Consider the following 21,891-nt stretch of genomic DNA (forward strand, 5'->3'; position numbering starts at 1 on the left):
TCGCTGCTCTTCAGGAATGCAATTGTTGTTGATAAATTTAGCTAAATAAGTCAATATTCTACTCGCTTTGCTGGAGAATTAAATCGATTTAACATCAGGAAACTTTTATTATACATGATTAAGTAAATATGTGAAGAATGAGCACAAATGCCTATGACCCAACTTTCCCCTCCTCTGCAGGAAATGGGCAAGAACTAGCATTCCTCTTCTACTCCAGCAGTCTCTGAAGCAGTCTCAGTACAAATCTCTATGGAGAGGATAAGGGGCATTTATTTTCCATAGGCAAAACTGACAACAACTTTGTTTTTCTGGGACCATTCCTGTATCACTGATCTTCCCAAAGGGGAGCAGTAACTGTCATTGCCATGGAAGAAATCTGAACAATAATCATTTGCCTCCCTCTCATATTTGCAGTATGACTTTAACTTCACTCTTCTTCTGTTTGGCCTGAAGAGGGAAGTGCATTTTTTCCCTAGTTTTGACCTAATTAACTTAAAACTACAAAAACCATGCAGGCAGTGTAAAATTAGTCCAGTGATAGCACTGGATGCTGCAATATGGTGATCGGAGTTTGAGGTCCAGAGTTGGTATCCTGCTCCTTGGGTTAGCATGAACTGAGAGTGGCACAAGTTGATGCTCATATCAGGGTGAGATCTGAGGCCCAGAGGCCTCAAGTGTTTCTCTAGATCAGGGAGTGTCAAACTGTTATAGGGCTGTTAGGTTAGAGGATTGAGGATATTTTTATCTGAGTACCAATGCTGTGCTCTTTCAAGCATCATCCTGTCAAGCAGCAATGTTTGTTGTTAGGGTGATGGCTAGGGATATGGGTATGTAGAGAAAAATGTGGCCTCATAACCTTAACACACTGATCCCTCTAGCCAGGTTCTAGATTTGGCATCTAATCAAGTCTAGCTAGCCTCCAAAGAGCTTGTATTGGGATCAAATCGCAAAGGAAGCCAAATGCTGGCTGTATGGTATTGGAGAGGACCCAATCTGAATCTCACAAACATGCATTGTTGTGTCAAAACACAGAAAATAAGTATGTAAAGGTGTGACGAAATGGAAATGTTCTTAGTGTTTTCTCTGACTACTGTGTGGGTGCCTCAGTTTCCCCTATGCATTTCTCGAGTGTCTAGGGGTGTGTAATTGTTGCAGAGCCCTAGGGGGCCAGTGTGATCCTGTCTGCACAGAGAATGGTGAATGCCCTGTCTTCTGGCAACTAATGGCCTGAGCCCCTCCCCTTCAAAGTTGCCAACTAAAGATGTTAAACAAAAAAAATCAGGTAACCTCCTGGCCCGGGAAAGAGACAAAGGGAGAGGAGGGGCTGAAGAGTTAGGCCTCCTCTGGCCCCCCAAGATGGACCTGACTGAGAGGGTCCTAGTGGTTTGTACATGCAAGACCTGTCCTGAACTGTGTTCCTGTCGTCTAAATAAACCTTCTGTTTTACTGGCTGGCTGAGAGTCATGGTGAATCGCAGGAAGCTGGGGGTGCGGGGCCTTGTCTTGCCCAAACTCCGTGACAAAAGGCAAAGCATATTGGTTAATATTTTCTCACTTTTAGGCCTGAAAGGACCAATATGATAATCTAGTCCAGTGGTTTTCAAACTGCGGAATGTAAGGCACTGGGTTGCGGCGGTTCTGGTCAGCACTGCTGACTGGGCTGTTAAAAGTCCCGTTGATGGTGCTGCCTGGCTCTGGCAGGCTAGTCCCTTACCTGTTCTGACACTGTGCTGCGCCCCGGAAGCGGCCAGCAGCAGGTCCGGCTCCTAGGTGGGGGGCCACAGGGATCCGTGTGCTGCCCCTGCCCCGAGCACTGGCTCCGCACTCCCATTGTTCCAGAGCCAGCCAATGGGAGCTGGGGGGCGGCGAGGGGCGCGCGGCGGGGCAGTGCCTGCAGGTGAGAGCCGTGTGGAGCTGCTTTTGCACCTCAGTCTAGGAGACAGACCTGCTGCTGCCTGCTTCCAGGGCACAGTGCAGTCTGCAGTGCCAGAACAGGCAGGAAGCCTGCCTTAACACCCCTGCTGCGCCGCTGACCAGGAGCCGCCTGAGGTAAGCCCACGCCCCAACCCCCAGCCCTGAGCCGCCCCCTCCTGCACCCCAAACCCTTCATCCCTGGCCCCACCCAAAGAGCCTGCACCCTCAGCCCAGAGCCCTGACCCCCTCCCGCACCCTGACCCTCTGCCCCAGCCCTGAGCCCCTCCCAAACCCCTCATCCCCAGCTCCACTGGGTCACGGGCATCAACAATTTTCTTCAACTGGGTTGCCAGAAAAAAAGTTTGAAAACCACTGATCTAATCTGACCAGTTCACACACTGCTAAAACCTAGGTGCTACTTTGGTTGTTTTTATTGTGTTCCCTAACTGTTCTAACAGGCAGTGCTGGTTGTTTCCTATATTATTACTAATCTTGTAAATAAGCTAAAAAACAAACCTTCCAATGCCAGAGAGCTCTTTTTAGCTGCTTACTCAGGAGGATGACAATAGCACTTCTTTTCTTTTGTTCTCATCCTCCGTTTGGAGTTGCAGGAACTAACACAAGCTTTTTCGAACAGTTTGATATTGGTGCATAATTGAATAGATGGCATACTAAAAATAAAAGGCAGATGTTCTCCAACAGCCATCAGGGAACAGGCAAACCTGCTGAGTGACATTAAGCCAGAGAGTATCAATGATTAACATCCACTGGAGAACAGCATAGGCTGATTCTCAGGTGTGGCGAAGCTCTGCTTGATGTGGGACCCAAGGAGGGGAAAGGTGGATTTATACCATATTTGGGCCTCCTCTATTCTAAGACTATCCACTTTCTCCATCTATGCATCTTATGAGGAGGAAATGGCATAAAACTGTTACCTCAGTACTATGCCTTGCGGGGACTTTCCTTAAACTGGGCGGGGGATGGATTCCCCATTGGCTGAATCTGTTGGTTTTACTGTCCCTTGTCATGAAGCGTCTGTATTGTGTCAGTGAATTGGGCATTTTGAGACTAAGGGCAGGGTTGTTGCTTTTAGCACCTGCAGAGAAAACTGAGTGGTTATTAGCTGCCTTGTTTTTTTCTCAAAATCGCTGGTGAATGTTGGGGTGTCACTACTTTATGACTTTCATTTGTACTTCACCTTTCAGGCAAAAGGATCCCACAGTGCCTTTCCTGCATTATAGTTTGCATTGCTTCCACACACCACTGAAATGCAGCCAGCTCTAGAGAAAAAGGCAGCAGCTGGTTAACACTGCACCACAACACTACACAACAGTTTAGGACAGAAAGTGGAGCACATTGTATCTAGTTTAAACTCTAGGAGGGATTTTAAGTAGGCAAGACATAATTAGTAAAATTATAACTTGGCCAGGGTTAGCAACCTGACTTCTGCAAAGAGTGCATTAAGTGGTCAGGACCTCAGTTCTTTGTCTCTTCCAGAAAAGTTGCTGCTGATTTGATTCTTGTGGACATGGCCTCAAGGCTCCTGATGCAGAAATCAACTGTGGCTGAGTCTCCCTCACTGGTTTTCTTGACCCTTGGGAATATCTGTCAATGTGATGCAAGTTTGAGACTGGTACATTCTTTGGACAGACTGGAATTTTAATGGCTTCAGGATGAGCAATGTTTCCTGAAGTGACTGAAATGCAGGAATTTTGCTCTGATAAAATGAAAACAGAATTGAGCCTAAATTTGTCTCCACTTGAGGTGTCTATACTTGGAGCATAGCAGCCAGATGTAGCTTATTCCAGATTCCAAAGCGAGATTTCAGACCTTTGACTGAAACACATTCTCACTTGTCAGACCAGTTGTACTTAGGCAAGAATGATTCTTCTGGTTTGGCAGATTTCTGATTACTTACTTCCTGGTTATGCAGCGAGTGTGACAGATTCACCTATGCTGATGAGAAAGGTGAACACAGTCCCTCTTTGCGCCAGCAAGGGCAGTTAGGGGCTTTGTGTGCGGTTTCACTGCCAAGGAAGGCAGGCAATATTTCCATTGCCTCCCTTTCCTTGGGCTTCTGCCAAGAGAAGACAACTTTCATCTTTACCAGCGCTCTGTCAGAGTCATAGGCTGAAGCAAGGTTGCATTGAATCAGTGTACCCCTGTGGCTTGGCCATACTTTCTTAATCCAAATTACCCTCTTTTGGTGCTGCAGTGGCTGGTGCCGATGGAAGCTGAGCCTGTGCTTCTGATTGTACTAATTTCCTTTATTTAACTATTTAAGTATGAATAATAGTATTTACTGGAATGAATTGCAGTATTGCCAGCCTCAGTAGATCAAAAGTCATGTATCAGACCCACATAAATAAAGAGATTAGCCCCAAAAATCATGAATTACAAAAAAAACATAAAAATCATGCGGGGGCGGGGGTTAGTCGGTCTTTTGAATTTTTAACTTCTCTCTATCCTCAGCCAGCGTTTGGAGAATTTCAGATTCAAAAGTCAACTGTTAATGCCCACAAAAATGCATACCTCTCTCTAGTGGCTAAGATAGATCCCCTGCTCCTAATCCCCCCCATCACTATACTGCATCCCTCTGCTCTAGAACCCCTCATCACTTACCTTCCCACCCCTGCACTGCCTCCCCATGTGCCAGACCCTGCCTCCTGCTCCCCCATTCCCCTGCAACCTCCAGTGCTCCCCCACTCTCCCCAGCCCCCTTTCACCATGTCTCTGCAGCTCCTCACAGTCCCTGTGCCATGCCTCTTCCCCTGAACCAGAGAGTCGTAGCCATTTTGCCTGTAGGCATGCCTTCAGTCTTATTGAAAATGGTGGTGGTCTCATGCAGACAAACTAGGGAAATGGCAGCATCTTTCTGGCTTCGGCCCCTTTTACAGTCGTAGGAGATGATGGCCATTTTGAATAAGGGAACATTCATGATGTGACGGGTTGTACCCCACTTTGGGGGTGTCACCTGATGTGCTGGGGTCTCACTGAGCCTGCCTGTTCCACCAGCCTGGACTTCTTCACCCTGTCTTTGCTGTGCCAGGCCCTCAAGCCTTCTCTAGCATGCACGCGCGCACGCGCACACACACACACACGTAAGGCCACACCCAGCTGCAGAGACAGACTGAAGTCAGCTCTGTGTGAGAGGATTCAGCTTGGGGATTCACCCAGCACTCATGTACACACACCCTTTGGGGAGTAAACCCAGAATAATATTGTCTTGCGCTGTATAGAAAAATCTGCACAGCTCAAGCTCATAAAAAAATCACCCTCTCCCTCAATGTGGAGAGAGATATGTACAGCTTCTCCCCCCCGATATGAATTGCACAAACTGGGTTATGTTATAAACAAGAAATAAGTTTAACAACTACAAAAGGTTAATTTTAAGTGATTATAAGGGATAGCAAACAGAACAAAGCAGATTACTGAGCAAATAAAACAAAACACACAAACTAAACTTAATACACTAAAGAAACAGGTTACACATAGTAATTTTCACCCTAAATGTTGTTTAGGCAGGTTGTAGAGTTTCTGCAGCTCAGAGTTCCAGTTATATCTCTTTACAGGCTAGACCACTGTTCTCAGCCTGGACTCAGCCCTTCCCTTCCCCTAGCTTAGTTCCTTGGTTTCTTCAGGAGCATTCAGCAGTCTTCCTTCTCAGGTGGGGAGGCAAATGGAGAGCCCAGATTGCCTTGCTTCCCAGCCTTAAATAGAATTTACATAAGGTGGGAAGCCTTTGTTTCCAGTGGAAAAGTACCAACAGTGTCCAAGGTGGTATTTTGTACCAGGTGACAGTATCGCATGACCTTACAGTGTCAGGGCAACCATGAGATATGGTTTATTTGCAAGGTCCCCAGGAAGGAACTCCTGAGAAGATGGGGGAATCCACATCTTCGAAAACTCATTGTCTTTTCCTAATGGCCCATTAAGGCTGATTGCTTACTGTCTGGTGGGCGTTTCCCAAGCACATACCAACACAGTTGTAATTGTTACATAGACAATATTTCTAACTTTAGATACAGAAATTATACATGCATACAAATTGGATAAACACATTCAGTAAATCTTAACCTTTCCAATGATACCTCACATGACCCATTTTGCTTAAAGCATATCTTAGTTATGCCATATTCATATCATAACAATATTTCTATGAAGAACGAGGTGTAACATCACACATGAGTTGGCGCCTTTCATCATGTTTCCATGGGATAGGTTAAAAACATCTCAAAATCGCTAGAGTCGCGACCAGATGGCGAGAGTTGGCGATCCTGGAGCTGCTAGTCTGTGCACCTTATCTGCTATGCTATTGTCTATTGGTAAAGTGCCCCTAGGGACTTTATCAGCAGTGTGTTTAGAGCACATACAAAGTTGAGGCCAGGTGAGCTGTAATGCCTAAGCTTAACCAAGCTGAATCAAAAGGGCTTAAAGCATAGAGAGCCTCATTCTCAGTTCTGCTGTAGCCTTTTTACACCACCCTGGAAGATTGACAAGGTCTTAAAGTCGGCAGAAACAGTCTCCTGTGCAGGGGACCTGCCAGCCCTCCAGCTCAGAGGAATTCTCAGCCCAGCATAGAGCTAGTACAAGGGCTTTCCACTGGTCCTGCTTCTAATCTCTGGAGCGGGGTGAGTTGAGACTAGTGTGTCAGGGATATGGCTAAAGCACACTGCACTACTGCTGTTTTCTGTGGAGCCATGGGAAGCAGAACATAAGATGAGCAGCCTTGAGGTTTCCCTAAGTTATGTGGCAAATGTGATTCAAAGCAAATAGGACTAAAATCACCTGCAAATGGAGTCTCTTGGGTTTTTGTAGATTCTTTTTAATGATTGTCAACTTTAGTTAATCAAAATTAATTTTACCCTTGGCTTCCCTGATTTCCAATTAGTATTTATTGAGCAGCACTACAGCCATTGAGCTTTTGGGCACTTGAACAGGAAGCAAGGGTAAGCTTTAAACAATCAATCTGCTCATGAATACCCCTCTGGTTCAGCACGTGTGTGTTTTCTTTTCATTAACAGTTATAATAATCAGATATATTTCTAAATTGTTCCCATTTCCCGCCTCCTCTCAGCTTAATAATTATTTCTATAACTCTCATCCCTGGTGAGAGCTTTTCTTTTAAGATTTAATTTAAAGGAAAACTCTTGTGTATTTTGAAGTATATGCTGATCCACACAACTAATTGCAAAGAGTAAATCATTTTAAAAGAAAATGTGCAAGGCCTAATTTTTAGCCTGGCCTACCTTTTTGGAAGGCACAGCTGATGTCATTGTGATGTCTGATTACCTGGTATGTACGCACAATTGGGTAATGACATTAGTTGTGCCTGCAAATAATTAAAAATGCAGTTATATGCATCTGCAAATTATGAGCACAAGAAGGGAGCCTGTGTTTTAAAAATCTGGCCCTAAATGTCATAAATACCAAGTAATAAAGAAGCAATTAACAATAAAAGAGGCAGATGCCATCATGATTTGGAGGAGGACTGAGAGAAAGTACAAGCTGTCTGTGTGCCTCGGAAAATAGGGGCTGTCAAAGGAGTTATATTTACTTAAATAGCTTTGTTTAATTTAATTATGGTTTAACAATGTTAAATTAACTTGTTTGGTTTTTTAAATAAAATTTACCTTACAACAGTTCAGGCAGTCCCGGACAAATCAGTGAGATCTGCTTTCCTTTCAGACCTAGTCTGCATCACCAAGTTAGAGCTTCCTCCTGAGAAATGTCAGTGAATTGGAGCTTCCTGTGCAAGATCATTCATAGCTCTAGTGAGCTAAATGGCGGGTATATGTGAAAATGGTTCTGAAAATCCATTTTTAAAAATACATCAATGGGTTTGTCATTTAGAAAATATAATTGCTGGACATTTCTGATAAGACTTCCCTCCCGCCCCCCCTCCACCGCCCCCAATTCTTCAAGCATTTATGCACTTGCTTAACTTTACTACTGCAAGTAGTCCCAATTGTAGACAATGGCACTAATTGTGGTAGTAAAATAAAGCAATTACACAAGTGTTTGCAGGATCAGGGTCTTAATTCATTTTTTTTCCCCGATAAAGAAGCTGTGAAAATCCACTTGAATTCTTAGGTCTTCTCTCCTTCCTCCCCAAACGACTTTTTGAACAACTGAAATAATGCTCTTGTTTTCCAGTCCTGCAATCAGATCTGCAAATGCAAATATCTGCATTTGTACAGATTCGATTTGGCATAGGAGTCTGTGCTAGTGGCTCTGATTTCAGGATTGAGCCTTACTGTAGAAATTGGCATGGATTTCTGCAGTGAAGGGATGAGTGAAACTTCATGCAGCTAAGGACAGTGAGGGAGGCAGGAGAGGAGAACACATTATGTTTTCATAGATGTTTGAAACCTGAATTGCTGAGGTTCAACAGTTTTGTCTGAACGTTACCAATTAGTCCAAAGCTGATGTACATGTTCTGTGGGTGGCTCACTGGGTTACTAAAAGGAGTCTGACATGGTAATTTTTTGTTCTTAAAAAATAAATTCCTTGCTGTTTCTAATATCCCCCTGGAGAGTGGGAATGGAAGCCTGTTTCTTTTCTCCTGGTGAATGATAAACTGTTTTACTGTTTGAAGGAGACAAGGTGGTGAGTTAATGTCTTTTATTGGACCAACTTCTTGTGGTGGAAGAAACTTAGGCCTGGTCTACACTGCAGAGCTAGGTTGATGTAAACCATCTTTCATCAAACTAGTTGTGCATGTGTCTACACTTTGTCTCTCACCAATGTAAGCGCTCCACTATGCTACCAGATTTATTTGGGCATAAGCTTTCGTGAGTAAAAACCTCACTTCTTCGGATGCATAGAGTGAAAGTTACAGATGCAGGCATTATATACTGACACATGGAGAGCAGGGAGTTACTTCACAAGTGGAGAACCAGTGTTGACAGTGCCAATTCAATCCAATTGTGTCAGTATATAATGCCTGCATCTGTAACTTTCACTCTATGCATCCGAAGAAGTGAGGTTTTTACTCACGAAAGCTTATGCCCAAATAAATCTGTTAGTCTTTAAGGTGCCACCAGACTCCTTGTTGTTTTTGTAGATACAGACTAACACGGCTACCCCCTGATACTTGGCTCCACTATGCTGACATAATAATACCACCACCCTGAGCAGCGTTGAGCTATGATCGAGATACTGAGGTCTATGCAGTGCAAATGTACTCACTCTCTTACCTATGTCAACCCTAACTGTCCTCCAGCAAACATCCCACAATTCCTGGCGCTGACCACCATGGTCACAATTGTGAACTCTACTGCCCATTGGTCACTGAGACCAGAAGCGCACCCACACTTAAAACCGTGCATGTATTTTTGAAATGCCTTTTCCTGATTGTCCATCTTGGCAAGCACACCTAGCTGCTCTCCGTTGTTGTGTGCAACTGGCCAGCTGACCATGCCAGCTACACGTTCCAGATGTGCTCCGGCCTGGAGTAGACAGGAGATATTGGATCTCCTGGGCCTGTGGGTAGAAGAGGCTGTGCAAGCACAGCTACAGATCAGCTGTAGATATGTGGACATCTATGAACAGATTGCATGGGTGATGTAGGAGAAGAGGTACAACAGGAACCGGCAGCAGTGCTGCATGAAAGCAAAGGAACTGCTTCAGCCATATCAGAAGGCCATGGAGGTCAACAGTGGATCCAGTGCCAAGCTGCAAACCTGCCGCCTTTACAAAGAGCTGCGTGTCATGCTTGGCGGAGACCTCACCACCATCCTGCACACCACTGTGGATATCTCCGAGAAGCCTGAATCACAGGACCCTGGCATGACAGCGGGGTCGATGAGGAAGTGAGGAAGGATTGGGGACTTGCGACCAGGGCGGGAGGGGATTCAGCTATGCCAGGAGCCAGGATCTTTTTGAGGCTCCACCGCACTCCAGTCAGTCCCAGCAGTCAAGCATGGGTGAGTCCATGATTTTTAGTGTGTAGCAAAGTTATGAATTTATGCGCCCAGGCTTGTCTTTTGAAGATGTTGTGCAGGTTTCCTTTGAGGATGACGACTGACAAATCAGATATGGAATGATTGCTTTGTGAAAAGTATTCGCCCAAGGGTGGAAGGGTGTTTTTGTCATGTATCATTTTTCTGTGTGAGTTCATTTGAGAGCATAGTGAATGGTTTCACCTACATAGCTGTCGTTGGGGCATTGGCATCCCCAGTATGCCATCCTTTTCATGGGCCGGCTCAAGGAAGAATTACTGAACAAATACACCACCGAACCAATGATATAGCTGAGATACAGTGGAACCCCGCTATAATGCAATCATTGGGGTCCAAAAAATTCAATCGCGGTAAATGCGGGGTTGTGTTATAGTGGGGTTCCACTGAACTTGTGTTCAGTTTGCAGCAGAGTGTGCGCCCTGGCTAGCAGGAGGGAGCAGGGGGAGAGAGAGAAGGGGGAGGGGGAGGCCAGCAGGGCTGGCTTTAGGCCGATTCGCCCCGGCGGCAGTCGTCTTCGGGGGCCCCGCTCCAATGGCCAGAGCGCCGGCCGGAGCGCAGCAGCCCCGCTCTCCCGGCCGGACCGCGGCGGCCCCGCAGCCCCGGCCGGACCGCTGGCCGGACTGCTCGCCGCAGCCGCCAGGGCGGGCTGGAGCTGGCCCTGCCGGGGACAGAGTTGAGAACCCCAGGGGGCCGCCGGGGCTGCAGGGAGAGTTGCTCCTGCTGCAGCCGCCAGGGCATGGATCCCAAACGCCCCGCGCCTGCTGCAGCCGCCGGGGCCAGACTCGCCCCGCGTTATAACCGAATTCACAGTATCGCGGGGCGCATTGTAGCGGGGTTCCCCTGTACATTGATATTTTCATCCTTTGGACAGATGACCTAAACTCCCTCAAATATTTCCATCATCACTTCAACAACCACCACTCATCCATTGACCTCTGTTGGAATGCTTCCGGAGCAGCATCAATTTCCTGGGCACCATGATCAGCCTGAGCAATGGAACCCCACGGACAACTATATACAAGAAACCCTGGATCACCCCAGTTAGCTTCACAGATCCAGTAATCACTCCCAAACACACCAAGAAATCTGTTATCTACAGCCAGGTACTCGGATACCATAGTTCTGAGGAGAAAGTCTGGGATATACACCTTAACACACTTGAAACAGCCTTACTAAACAAGGACACACACCAGAGAAGTAGATCGCATCATGGAACAGGCCACCCAAATACCCAGAGAGAAGGGGGGAAAAGCACCTGCCACCCCACATTCGAATGCATGCAAGGTATCATTAAACAGTTACAACCCCTGTTTGATGGGGAGTGCATCCTGAAAAAAATCTTTCCTCTCCTCTGGCATTCAGACAATTCCTCAGCCTCACCAAGCTCATCATCAGAAGCAAGCTCCCCACCGAACAGGACACACCAACTCAAAAAGGCAACAGACTCTGCCAGAACAACAGATCCAAAATCCGCAGACATCTCTCTACTACTATACTCAATACGCCCCACAACACATCTTTCATACTCCATGGGTCCTACACATGCCTGTCGCAACATGTGGTACCACATCCTGGGCACTGAATGCCCCAATAACAACTATGTAGGTAAAATGACACTCAGTACACTGTGAGGGATCATAGGCCTTGAACCCCAGCTTGCAGGTCCCTGGCAGCTCACCTGACCCACTGGACAAGGGGACTAGTGAAGCTCTAGCTTGCAAAGGGCTCTGCCCACAAAGCTCCTGATTAGGGGAGACATACAGCCACACTGGTTGGCTGGGACTCTCTACTTAAGAAAGGCAAAGGAACTTATCTGAGCAACTAGGTGAATTCCTTGCTGTTTGTTACCTCAGACCCTGCTTACTTGCCTGACTCATGAGCCCTGCCTGTTTGATTCCTGTTCTCCTTATCCCAGACCACTGTCTACTTCCAGTTCCTGCTTTCCTGCCTTGCTGGAGGTCTCTGTTCCTATGCCCTATTCCTGATGCTGACTCTGGATTTGACTCCTGGCTTGGCACCCAACTATGACTCCAGCTTTGACCTTCAGCTTGGCACCTGACACTGTCTCTGACTCTTGGCTTGACTCCTGAACCTGTTCCACTCTGACCTTTGGGTTGGCATCAGATTCAGATCTTGGCTAACTCTAACCATTAGGCATGACGGCCTCCCTGCTTGCTTGGATCACTACTAAATTCTCCGAGTGGGCCCAGCTGAGGATGGACCCAGCAGAGTTCCCTGAAGGGGCATTGGCACTGCATGAGCAGGTGATCCGCCTCCAGGCAGACAGCTGAGCATTGCAGGCACAGAAAGCACAGCTGACCACTGAAAATCAGGTGTTTGTGGGAGCAAGTCCATCAACTCCATTTAGAGAACGCTGTGCTTCAGGCCTATCTGGCTGCACTGTCATCTGAGCTGGGACCTGCTATTCCTCTGCCCAATTGAAGTGTTCTCCTACTGGCTTTTGTATGTTACCATTCCTGATTTTGCATCCATTTATTCTTTTACGTAAAAGAATTCAATAACAGATTTAAAAGTAGCCATCCTTCAACAACAACAACAACAACAAAAAAACCACTTCAAAAACAGACTTCAAAGAGAAACTGCAGAGCTACAATTCATTTGCAAATTTAACACCCCTAATTTGGGCTTGAATAGGGACTGGGAGTGGCTGGCTCACTACAAAAACAATTTTCCCTCTCTTGGTATTGACACCTCCTCATCAATTATTGGGAGTCTATCCACCCTGACTGAATTGGCCTTGTTAACACTGGTTCTCCACTTGTAAGGTAACTCCCTTCTCTTCATGTGTCAGTATTTTTATGCCTGCATCTGTAATTTTCACTCTACGAATCTGAAGAAGTGGGGTTTTTTACCCACAAAAGCTTGTGCCCAAATAAATCTGTTAGTCTTTAAGGTGCCACCGGACTCCGCATAGTTCTTAGAGCGGATAGCCCCTCTCACTGCCTCACTCTGCAAAAACAACAGATTCCTCTGGTCTCCTGAGTCCCAACAGGCTGAGCAAATAAAACTTGTATTTACCACTGCTCCCATATTGGTCAACCCCGACACCCCGGAAGCCTTCATCATCAAAGTGGATGCTTCCAGCTTGGCAATCGGAGCAGTGCTATCCCAAAGGCACAGTCCTCAACAATTGCGACACATGTTCACCTTTTATTCGAGGAAAGTGGGGGTGATGTCCAGCCCCACTGATTGGCTGGGATGCTCTACTTAAACCAAAAAGCGGCACAGGAAATTGTTTGAGCAATTAGGTGAATCCCTGAGTAGCTGTTACTATGGACCCTGCCTACTTGTCTGACTCCTGAACTCCACCTTTCTGCCTGTCCCTCTCCAGGTCTCCCCACTCCTATGCCTTACCCCTGACTCTGGCTTGGCACCTGAGTCTCTCTGCTGCTCTGACCTTTGACTCAGGACCTGTCTCTGACCCTGGCTCCGATTCCAGACTCTTACCATTAGACATGACAGCCCACAAGCTGGTCCCTATGTGTGCTCCCATGAATGAACTCACAGAAAAATGATAAAAGATACAAACACCATATTACCTATGGGCGAACACTTTTCACAAAGCAGTCATTCCATATCTGACCTGTCAGTCCTCATCCTCAAAAGAAACCTGCATGACACCTTCAAAAGATGAGCCTAGGAGCTTAAATTTATAACTTTGCTAGACACTATAAATCCTTGACTCAAGTAAAGACACTGGATTTATGACTCATTACAACAGTATGTTACCCACTAACTATGACCGCAAAGATGTTAACTGCACATGTAACCTTGAATGGTCTCTTTCAACTCCTGAGGCTTAATAATTGTTCCACCTTGTATTAAGCTATGATGATCAGATTACCTTTTCCAGATCGGAAGAAGAGCTTCCTGAAGCTTGAAAACTTGTGTGTTTCACCAACAGAAATGGATCCAATAAAAGATAATACCTCACCCATCTTGTCTCTCAAATATCCTGGGACCAACATAGCTGCAACTACATTTGCCTGTATGGATGAGTGCCAAATCCTCTTCCACCCACAAACTGACCAGACTCATGAGGCTTTCAGCAACCTCTGCTGCCCACCTAAAAGCACCATTCTTGGTGAGAGAAGTTGAATCCAAGTCAGTCAGCACCTCCTCCCCCTCTGCCATGAGAGTTAGTTGAATTGGGAAGGGGGAACTGGACAGGACATGACATCTACTGATTGCTCCTGCTAGCTAGGTTAGTGGTAGGGGTTCTGATCACTCCTTAGGCCTGGTCTACACTTAAAACTTAGATGTAGACACAGCTACGTTAACAGAAGAATCCTTCCAGCAATCTAGCCACTGTCGCTCGGGAAGGCGGAGTTCCTCCTGCAGAAGAAGTGGAAACCCCCTTCTGTCACTGTAATCTGCGTCTACACTATGGAGTTATTGGTGTCACAGCTCCAGCACTCTAACTATGCGGCTCTAGCCCCATAGCATAGACAAGCCCTTAGTCTGGTTAGCTGAGGCATTTGGCTCATAGGGCTGAAGTAGATCAGATGTATGTTCATCATTTGTGGCCTTTTTAATATCTTTATTGAAGATAATTAACCTTCTGGGGTACATTTGGAACAAGGTGTGTGGGGTAACCCATGTAATTTCCTTTAATATTAATGACAAATAAGTGGCTGAAACTGTGCTCTTAAAGGTGTTCCCAGCTCAGAGCAATAAGTCTCATCTCACTTTGAAATGATGTCTGCATTGCTAATTCTTAACACTGGCCTCCATTAACTCTGACCTTTTTCATAGCCTCCCATTCTGTGATGCTCTCTGAGCAATGAGTCATAAATATTAAATTCCACTCCATTTATTATGCACACGCCTTTGTCGGAGTTGCTCGACCACCCTCAGTTCTGTGACTATTAATTCCTTTGCATGATGCTTGAGTACATTGATGTGTTTTTATTTCATAGGAATTGAGAACGGAATCCATTGCGAGACCTCTGGAGATAAATGAGACTGAAAAGGTGATGAAAATTGCCATCAAAGATGTTCTGGTAAGCAGAAGCAGCTGGTAAGCGTGAGCATCGGCAAACACATTCAAGATAGTTTGAAGATCTCTCTCAGAGTGGGCAAAGATTGCATTATCATCAGCATATTCAAGTTCCACAATAGATGTTGTGGAAATCTTACTCTTGGCTTTCAGCCTGCTAAGCCTGAACAACTTCCCATCCATTCTGTAAGTGATTTCAGTGCCAGCTGTAAACTTCCCAGCAATTAGGTAAAGCGTGACAGCAATAAAAACTTCAAACATGGTTGGAGTTCCTAGGGCTAGACTGGTGCTGGGCTCTCTGGGATATGGTTACTTTGACTCGAGTCTGCGCACTGCAGTGTGGATGCCAGAGCCCTTGGTTCGAGCACTGATCAGAATATTCTTAACGTAGGGTTAAAATACGGTGTAGACGCTCAGGCCCAGGGTTCCCTAACACGGGTGAGCTGACTCAAGTCCCACTACCCCGGCACTTACATTGCAGTGTAGACATACCCTTATTTTAAATTCTCCCACACTAGTCCACTTCAAACAGAAGCATTCTGCACAAAGATCTGTTTTCAAACTGCAGGTGGTGCTGAGCCTGCATTTTAACTGGGGGAACATTTGTCTTTAGATAGGTAGAATTTCAAAGCGAACCTGAAGATTTTAACAAGATTGTTTTAAAATGGCCCCATCCTGTGACCCTGAATGGCAAGTGTCAGCTCTGAATGTTAATTGCTGCGGACAACTGCCCAACAAAACAAGGTGCTACACTCAACTCGGTGGCATTTCTCTGTTTGATTGTAACACGATCAGTGGCAAAAGAGTTGGTACTGGTGTGGTCAGAACAGCTAGGAACATGCTGAGTCAGGGCAATCTATCAAGTAGTCTCCACCAGTGGGGTTCCATGAAGCCCTGGCCATGCTAAAGTGGTCATCTAGTAGGCAGACCCCTAAAAAATGGGTGTCAGTGCAAACACTGCCCATCCTGCTCTAGGATTGAAAACATCCCAGAAGCATAGCTGCCCGTGCCAGCTGGGGTGTGAGGGAATCAAGCTCAAACAAATTAAATTATTGAATAGCCAACTGTATCCAACACACACATATATATAATTAGAGGAAGCAGAGCTTCAGGTTTAAATAGCCATGCCAAATCAATAGATACACTAGGTAATCCCTCCATCTGCTTTTTCTGCTGTTCAGTCTATATGCATCCTGAATGTTGTTAATATGTATTGATATCCTAGGCCGTAGCTCCAATAAGCCAGTCTCAGCATATTAGAGTGGATAATTTCATGGGAAATATCAATAACTCAAACCTACCTCAGCTGGTTAGTTCCAGACCAATTATTGAAATGATCTACTCTAGCTGAACAGCAAATAACCTTCACTGCTGGAATTTCAACAAACGCATAGCTCTTTCTTAATTAAACAACTTTCTAAACGATCAAAGTTTCAAAGGTGCAAATGCTTTGAACATACCCAGCACATTTTAACATGCAGGAAGGGTTTTTTTCCTTTCTCGTCCTGATTGCAGTAGAGTACGTAGCACTATTCTGATTGCAATTTATTTTTGAAAAGATGGCCATGGCAGGGCTAAGAAAAAATAGAGATTAAGACCGATTAGGTTCTTTTAAAATGTGATATTTGTCAGGAAGTAGTACTAGTCCTGGAGACCTTAGCAGGGCTGCTATTGGGCTTATAACAAAGAACTCTGTTGCTGCAAGAGGAACCCCAGGAGGCAATCTGTTTAAGGGAGACCAACTGTTCCCTGAGCTCTAAGGAACACAGAGACAACACCCCTCACCACACCCCTCCGTGGGATGCAGCTTCCCCACCCTCACTCCAGCTGGCTCTGTTGACCATTGGGTATGTTGGGGGGTGGGGAGACAGAGCCATCACTATACCTTCTGTCCACCCCTCCCCACCTTCTTTCAGGCATCACATGCCCCTAGAGGAGCCATGGCTGCATTACCCTAAATGCATTCCTTTTCCATAAGAATATAAGAACAGCCAGAATAGGTCAGACCAAAGGTCCATTTAGCCCAGTATTGTCTTCCAACAGTGGCCAATGCCATGTGCTTCAGAGGGAATGAACAGAACAGGTAATCCTCATATGATCCATCCCCTGTTGCCCATTCCCACCTTCTGGCAAACAGAGGCTAGAGACACCATCCCTGCCCATCCTGGCTAATAGCCATTCTAGTTCCCATGTATGGGCCATGCAAGGGAGAAAAGACTGTCTACTCCCTCCCACCCACCTCATGCACACATAGCCAGGAAGAATCTGCATGCCTGGTAGTGTTTACAGGATCAGCCCTCTAATTTTTATGCCACAGTATACTTCGTATGAGCATTGTCAGCCTTGGAAAACTTATGAAAATGTACCTGGCTTGGCACCAAACATACTGATGCCTTTGCCAGAATGATGATAATGGTGATAATGAAAAAACTATTTTTCTCGCCTGCCAAGAAATAGATTATTCTTCTTGGGCAAATGGGCATATAGAATTTTGCAAGTCTGCCTAAACTGTCTGAATTGTAGTTGCTTTGGGAAACATATCTTTGAAATTCCTCATTTTGAATTGTTGAAAATCTCCGCCATAGTGCTGCATCTGAGTAGAATTCTCCATTGAATTTCCTTTTTATTTAACTAAAGGCAAACAGAAATGGAAAGGTACTTGGATTGCATCTTCAAATAATTGCTTCTTTGAATTCATAATCACTGCAATAAACACAGCCTTACTGGTAGACTATATTGCAATTACAACAGCACCAAACTCAGTTTAAATCTACTGTGTATTTGAATGCAGATTCACTTTGGTTCGGGAAGACTGAACCTGAAAAAGGCTCAGTGGATACTGTATATAGGAACTTCTCCCAGTGGGTGGTAAACTAAGTCCTTGAATTTATTGGAACCAGCTGAGTGATCCTGGTTTGGCACAGGCAAACCTAATAATGGTTTGCAGTTACAGTTGTAACAGTGCCTCGAGTCCAGAGGGTTCCTAAAGTCTTTATAGTCATTGCATCTAAAAATCACTTTACTCACTACTAAAATGCAGGCCACTCTGGAGTGGGATATGACAGCTGTTCAAAATTGCAATATCGATATTGCAATTTTGAACAGCTGTCATATCCCACTCCAGAGTGGACTGCATTTTAGTAGTGAGTAAAGTGATTTTTAGATGCAATGACTATAAAGACTTTAGGAACCCTCTGGACTCGAGGCACTGTCATATCTTGAGTCATATCTTGCCCTGACTCAGGACAAGAACTGAAGAATACACTATCCAGTTGAAACTGCAGAATGCATGTACAGAGGCCATATTTGGTCCCAAAACAATGGTGTTGGTTTACTTTCTTGCAGTGTCAGTGCTCAGCAGTGCAGAATAATACTGTGTAATCCATATTTAATCCCAGGATCAGAAAGAGGAAAAGGAAAAGCCAGCTGTTATGAGAGAACAGGATTTTCTCTGTAGTGTCCACAATAAATACGATTGATTTGTAAACCAAATAATGACCCTTCTAATGCTGTCAGTGAGATCCATGATGTATGAGAAGCTAAATGATGATTGTAATAAGAGTGTGACACACAAAAGTGCTGGTGGAAGACTGATCTTTGCCTGAGCCTGGGTGCATAACATGGCTCATGGTTACAAAATTCTGTTGATGATACAAGGTGCAAGATAATGCAGAATCAGGCCCGGAGTCTGAAAGATGGTTGGAATTACACTTCTGCAGGCCATGACTCAGCCACTCATTCTCTCTTTCAGGAACAAGTCCAGAAGACTAAGGACATGTTGAATAACGTGGCCTCGGATGAAGCCAACTTGGAAGCCAAGATTGAAAAGAGAAAACTGGAACTGGAAAGAAACCAGAAGCGACTACAGACCCTACAGAGTGTCCGGTAAAGACCATGTACCTTTTTATCCACTGCAGAATTAGTATAAATGGTGGTGAAGTGTATTCTTAATGCCCACTGTAGTGAAGATTGACTAGTCTGTAAAGAGTCCAAAAAGTATGATGGCCTCTGAGGAGTGCACTAAATGTGGTGATTTGCCAATGCAAAAATGATTTTCCAATCATCCAGTTTTGAAATTGACTAACATTTTGCTACCGTCAAGATGGCCAAAATGTTACTTTATTTTTAAATTGTCACTTGAACTTTTCAAAATGATCAGACTTTAAAAAGTAATTAAATCCAGATGGTATCTCTGGGTCGAGATGTTCCTAGGAGAAAAAATGGTGAAACATGCTGCTTGATTTCTAAGATGGTCCTAACTTTTCCAGCCACTGGTAGGTAGTAGATGAAGAAACAGGTCATGAAGTATCCTTGGACGTGGAAGGGTCATCTAGAGAGCATCCTGGACTGCCATGCAATCAAGGCATACACAGTCAGGCCTTAGATTTGGTTTCTAGCTTCAGTCATATTAGGATCTTGTATTGAGTATGAGCAATTGCTTCATCTGTGATCTAACTAATGAGAGAAAATAAGGAAATCGAGGGGATGGAAGTGCCTGCGTTATGCTTGTGTGTAAATGCTGTCAGGGTTCCCTCCCCACTCTGAACTCTAGGGTACAGATGTGGGGACCCGCATGAAAGACCCCCTAAGCTTATTTCTACCAGCTTAGGTTAAAAACTTCCCCAAGGCACAAATTCTTCCTTGTCCTTGGACAGTATGCTGCCACCACCAAGTGAGTTAGACAAAGATTCAGGAAAAGGACCACTTGGAGTTCCTGTTTCCCCAAAATATCCCCCCAAGCCCCTTTAACCCCTTTCCTAGGGAGGCTGGAGAATAATATACCAACCAAATAGGTAAACAAGGTAAGCACAGACTAGACCCTTGGGTTTTTAGGACACTAAAAACCAACCAGGTTCTTAAAAACAGAACTTTATTATAAATAAAAAAGTAAAAGCAGCACCTCTGTAAAAGCAGGATGAAAGATAATTTTACAGGGTAGTAAGAGTTAAAACCTCTAGGCAAAACTTTAAAGTTACAAAAAACAGGAATAAACCTTCCTCTTAGCATAGGGAAAATTCAAAAGCTAAAACAAAAGAGAGCCTAACGCATTTCCTTGCTATTGCTTACAATTTGTAATCTTAGGGTATGTCTACACTACAGGATTAATCCGAATTTATATAATTCGAATTTTGGAAACAGATTGTATAAAGTCGAATGTATGCGGCCACACTAAGCACATTAATTCGGTGGTGTGCGTCCATGTACCGGGGGTAGTGTCGATTTCCGGAGCATTGCACTGTGGGTAGCTATCCCATAGCTATCCCATAGTTCCCGCAGTCTCCTCCGTCCATTGGAATTCTGGGTTGAGATCCCAATGCCTGATGGGGCCAAAAACATTGTCGCGGGTGGTTCTGGGTACAATGGGAAGCAACGGCAGACAACCGTTTCTGACCTTTTTCCTGGGTGAACAGTGCAGACGCCATACCACAGCAAACATGGAGCCCGCTCAGCTCAAGACAGCAGTCATGAACATTTTAAACACCTCGCGTGTTATCGTGCAGTTTATGCTGAACCAGAACCTGCAAAACCAGGCGGCAAGGAGTAAGCTACGGCAGCGCGGCGGCGAGAGTGATGAGGAAATGGACATGGAATTCTATCAGACCGCGGGCCCTGGCACTTTGGAGATCATGCTGTTAATGGGACAGGTTATAGCCGTGGAACGCCGATTCTGGGCCCGGGAAACAAGCACAGACTGGTGGGACCACATAGTGTTGCAGGTGTGGGACGATTCCCAGTGGCTGTGAAACTTTTGCATGTGTAAGGGCACTTTCATGGAACTTTGTGGCTTGCTTTCCCCTGCCCTGAAGTGCCAGAATACCAAGATGAGAGCAGCCCTCACAGTTGAGAATCGAGTGGCAATAGCCCGGTGGAAGCTTGCAACACCAGATGCTACTGGTCAGTCGGGAATCAATTTGGAGTGGGAAAATCTACTGTGGGGGCTGCTGTGATGCAAGTAGCCAAAGCAATCAGTGAGCTGCTGCTACGAAAGTTAGTGACTCTGGGAAATGTGCAGGTCATAGTGGATGGCTTTGCTGCAATGGGATTCCCTAACTGTGGTGGGGCGATAGATGGAACCCATATCCCTGTCTTGGCACTGGAGCACCAGGGTACCCAGTACATAAACCGCAAGGGGTACTTTTCAATGGTGCTGCAAGCACTTGTGGATCACAAGGGACATTTCACCAACATCAACGTGGGCTGGCCGGGAAGGGTTCATGACGCTCGTGTCTTCAGGAACACTAATCTGTTTAAACGGCTGCAGCAAGGGACTTACTTCCCGGACCAGAAAATAACGGTTGGGGAAGTTGAAATGCCTATAGTTATCCTTGGGGACCCAGCCTACCCCTTAATGCCATGGCTCATGATGCCATACACAGGCAGCCTAGACAGGAGTCAGGAGCTGTTCAACTACAGGCTGAGCAAGTGCAGAATGGTGGTAGAATGTGCATTTGGCTGTTTAAAAGGTCACTGGCACTCGTTACTGACTCACTCAGACCTCAGCCAAACCAATATCCCCATTGTTATTGCTGCTTGCTGTGTGCTCCACAATCTCTGTGAGAGTAAGGGGGAGACCTTTATGGCGGGGTGGGAGGCTGAGACAAATCGCCTGGCTGCTGATTATGCGGAGCCAGACACCAGGGCGATTAGAAGATCACACCAGGAAGCGCTGCGTATCAGAGAAGCTTTGAAAACCAGTTTCATGACTGGCCAGACTATGGTGTGAAAGTTCTGTTTGTTGAAAACCCGCCCCCTTGATTGACTCATTCCCTGTAAGCAAACCACCCTCCCCCCTTAAATCACAACTTGCTTTTAAAGGAAATAGTCACTATCATTTAAAAATCATGTATTCTTTATTACTTGATTATAAACATAGGGAGAGAACCGACAAGGTAACCTGGGTGAGGTTTGGGAGGAGGATAGGAGGGAAGTAAAAGGCCACTGAAAAAATTCAATATAATGACAGCCTGTTGGTTGGGCTGTCCACTGGGGTGGA

The 21,891-nt window shown here is 45.4% G+C and overlaps 1 protein-coding gene across 5 annotated transcripts in view; it reads left to right on the forward strand.

The window, feature by feature from the left end:
* The window catches only part of CLUAP1 (clusterin associated protein 1), a 214,338-nt gene that overhangs the window by 50,004 nt on the left and 142,443 nt on the right, over window positions 1-21,891 (forward strand). For all 5 annotated transcript variants that reach the window (XM_054042743.1, XM_054042746.1, XM_054042744.1 and 2 more), the window contains 2 exons: window positions 14,818-14,901; window positions 18,649-18,782. In XM_054042743.1, the coding sequence (XP_053898718.1) occupies window positions 14,818-14,901; window positions 18,649-18,782 (218 nt within the window). The remainder of the gene's footprint in view (window positions 1-14,817; window positions 14,902-18,648; window positions 18,783-21,891) is intronic.

The sequence above is a fragment of the Malaclemys terrapin genome, chromosome 10 (genome assembly GCF_027887155.1).
Source record: "Malaclemys terrapin pileata isolate rMalTer1 chromosome 10, rMalTer1.hap1, whole genome shotgun sequence".
NCBI classification, from domain to species: Eukaryota; Metazoa; Chordata; order Testudines; family Emydidae; genus Malaclemys; species Malaclemys terrapin.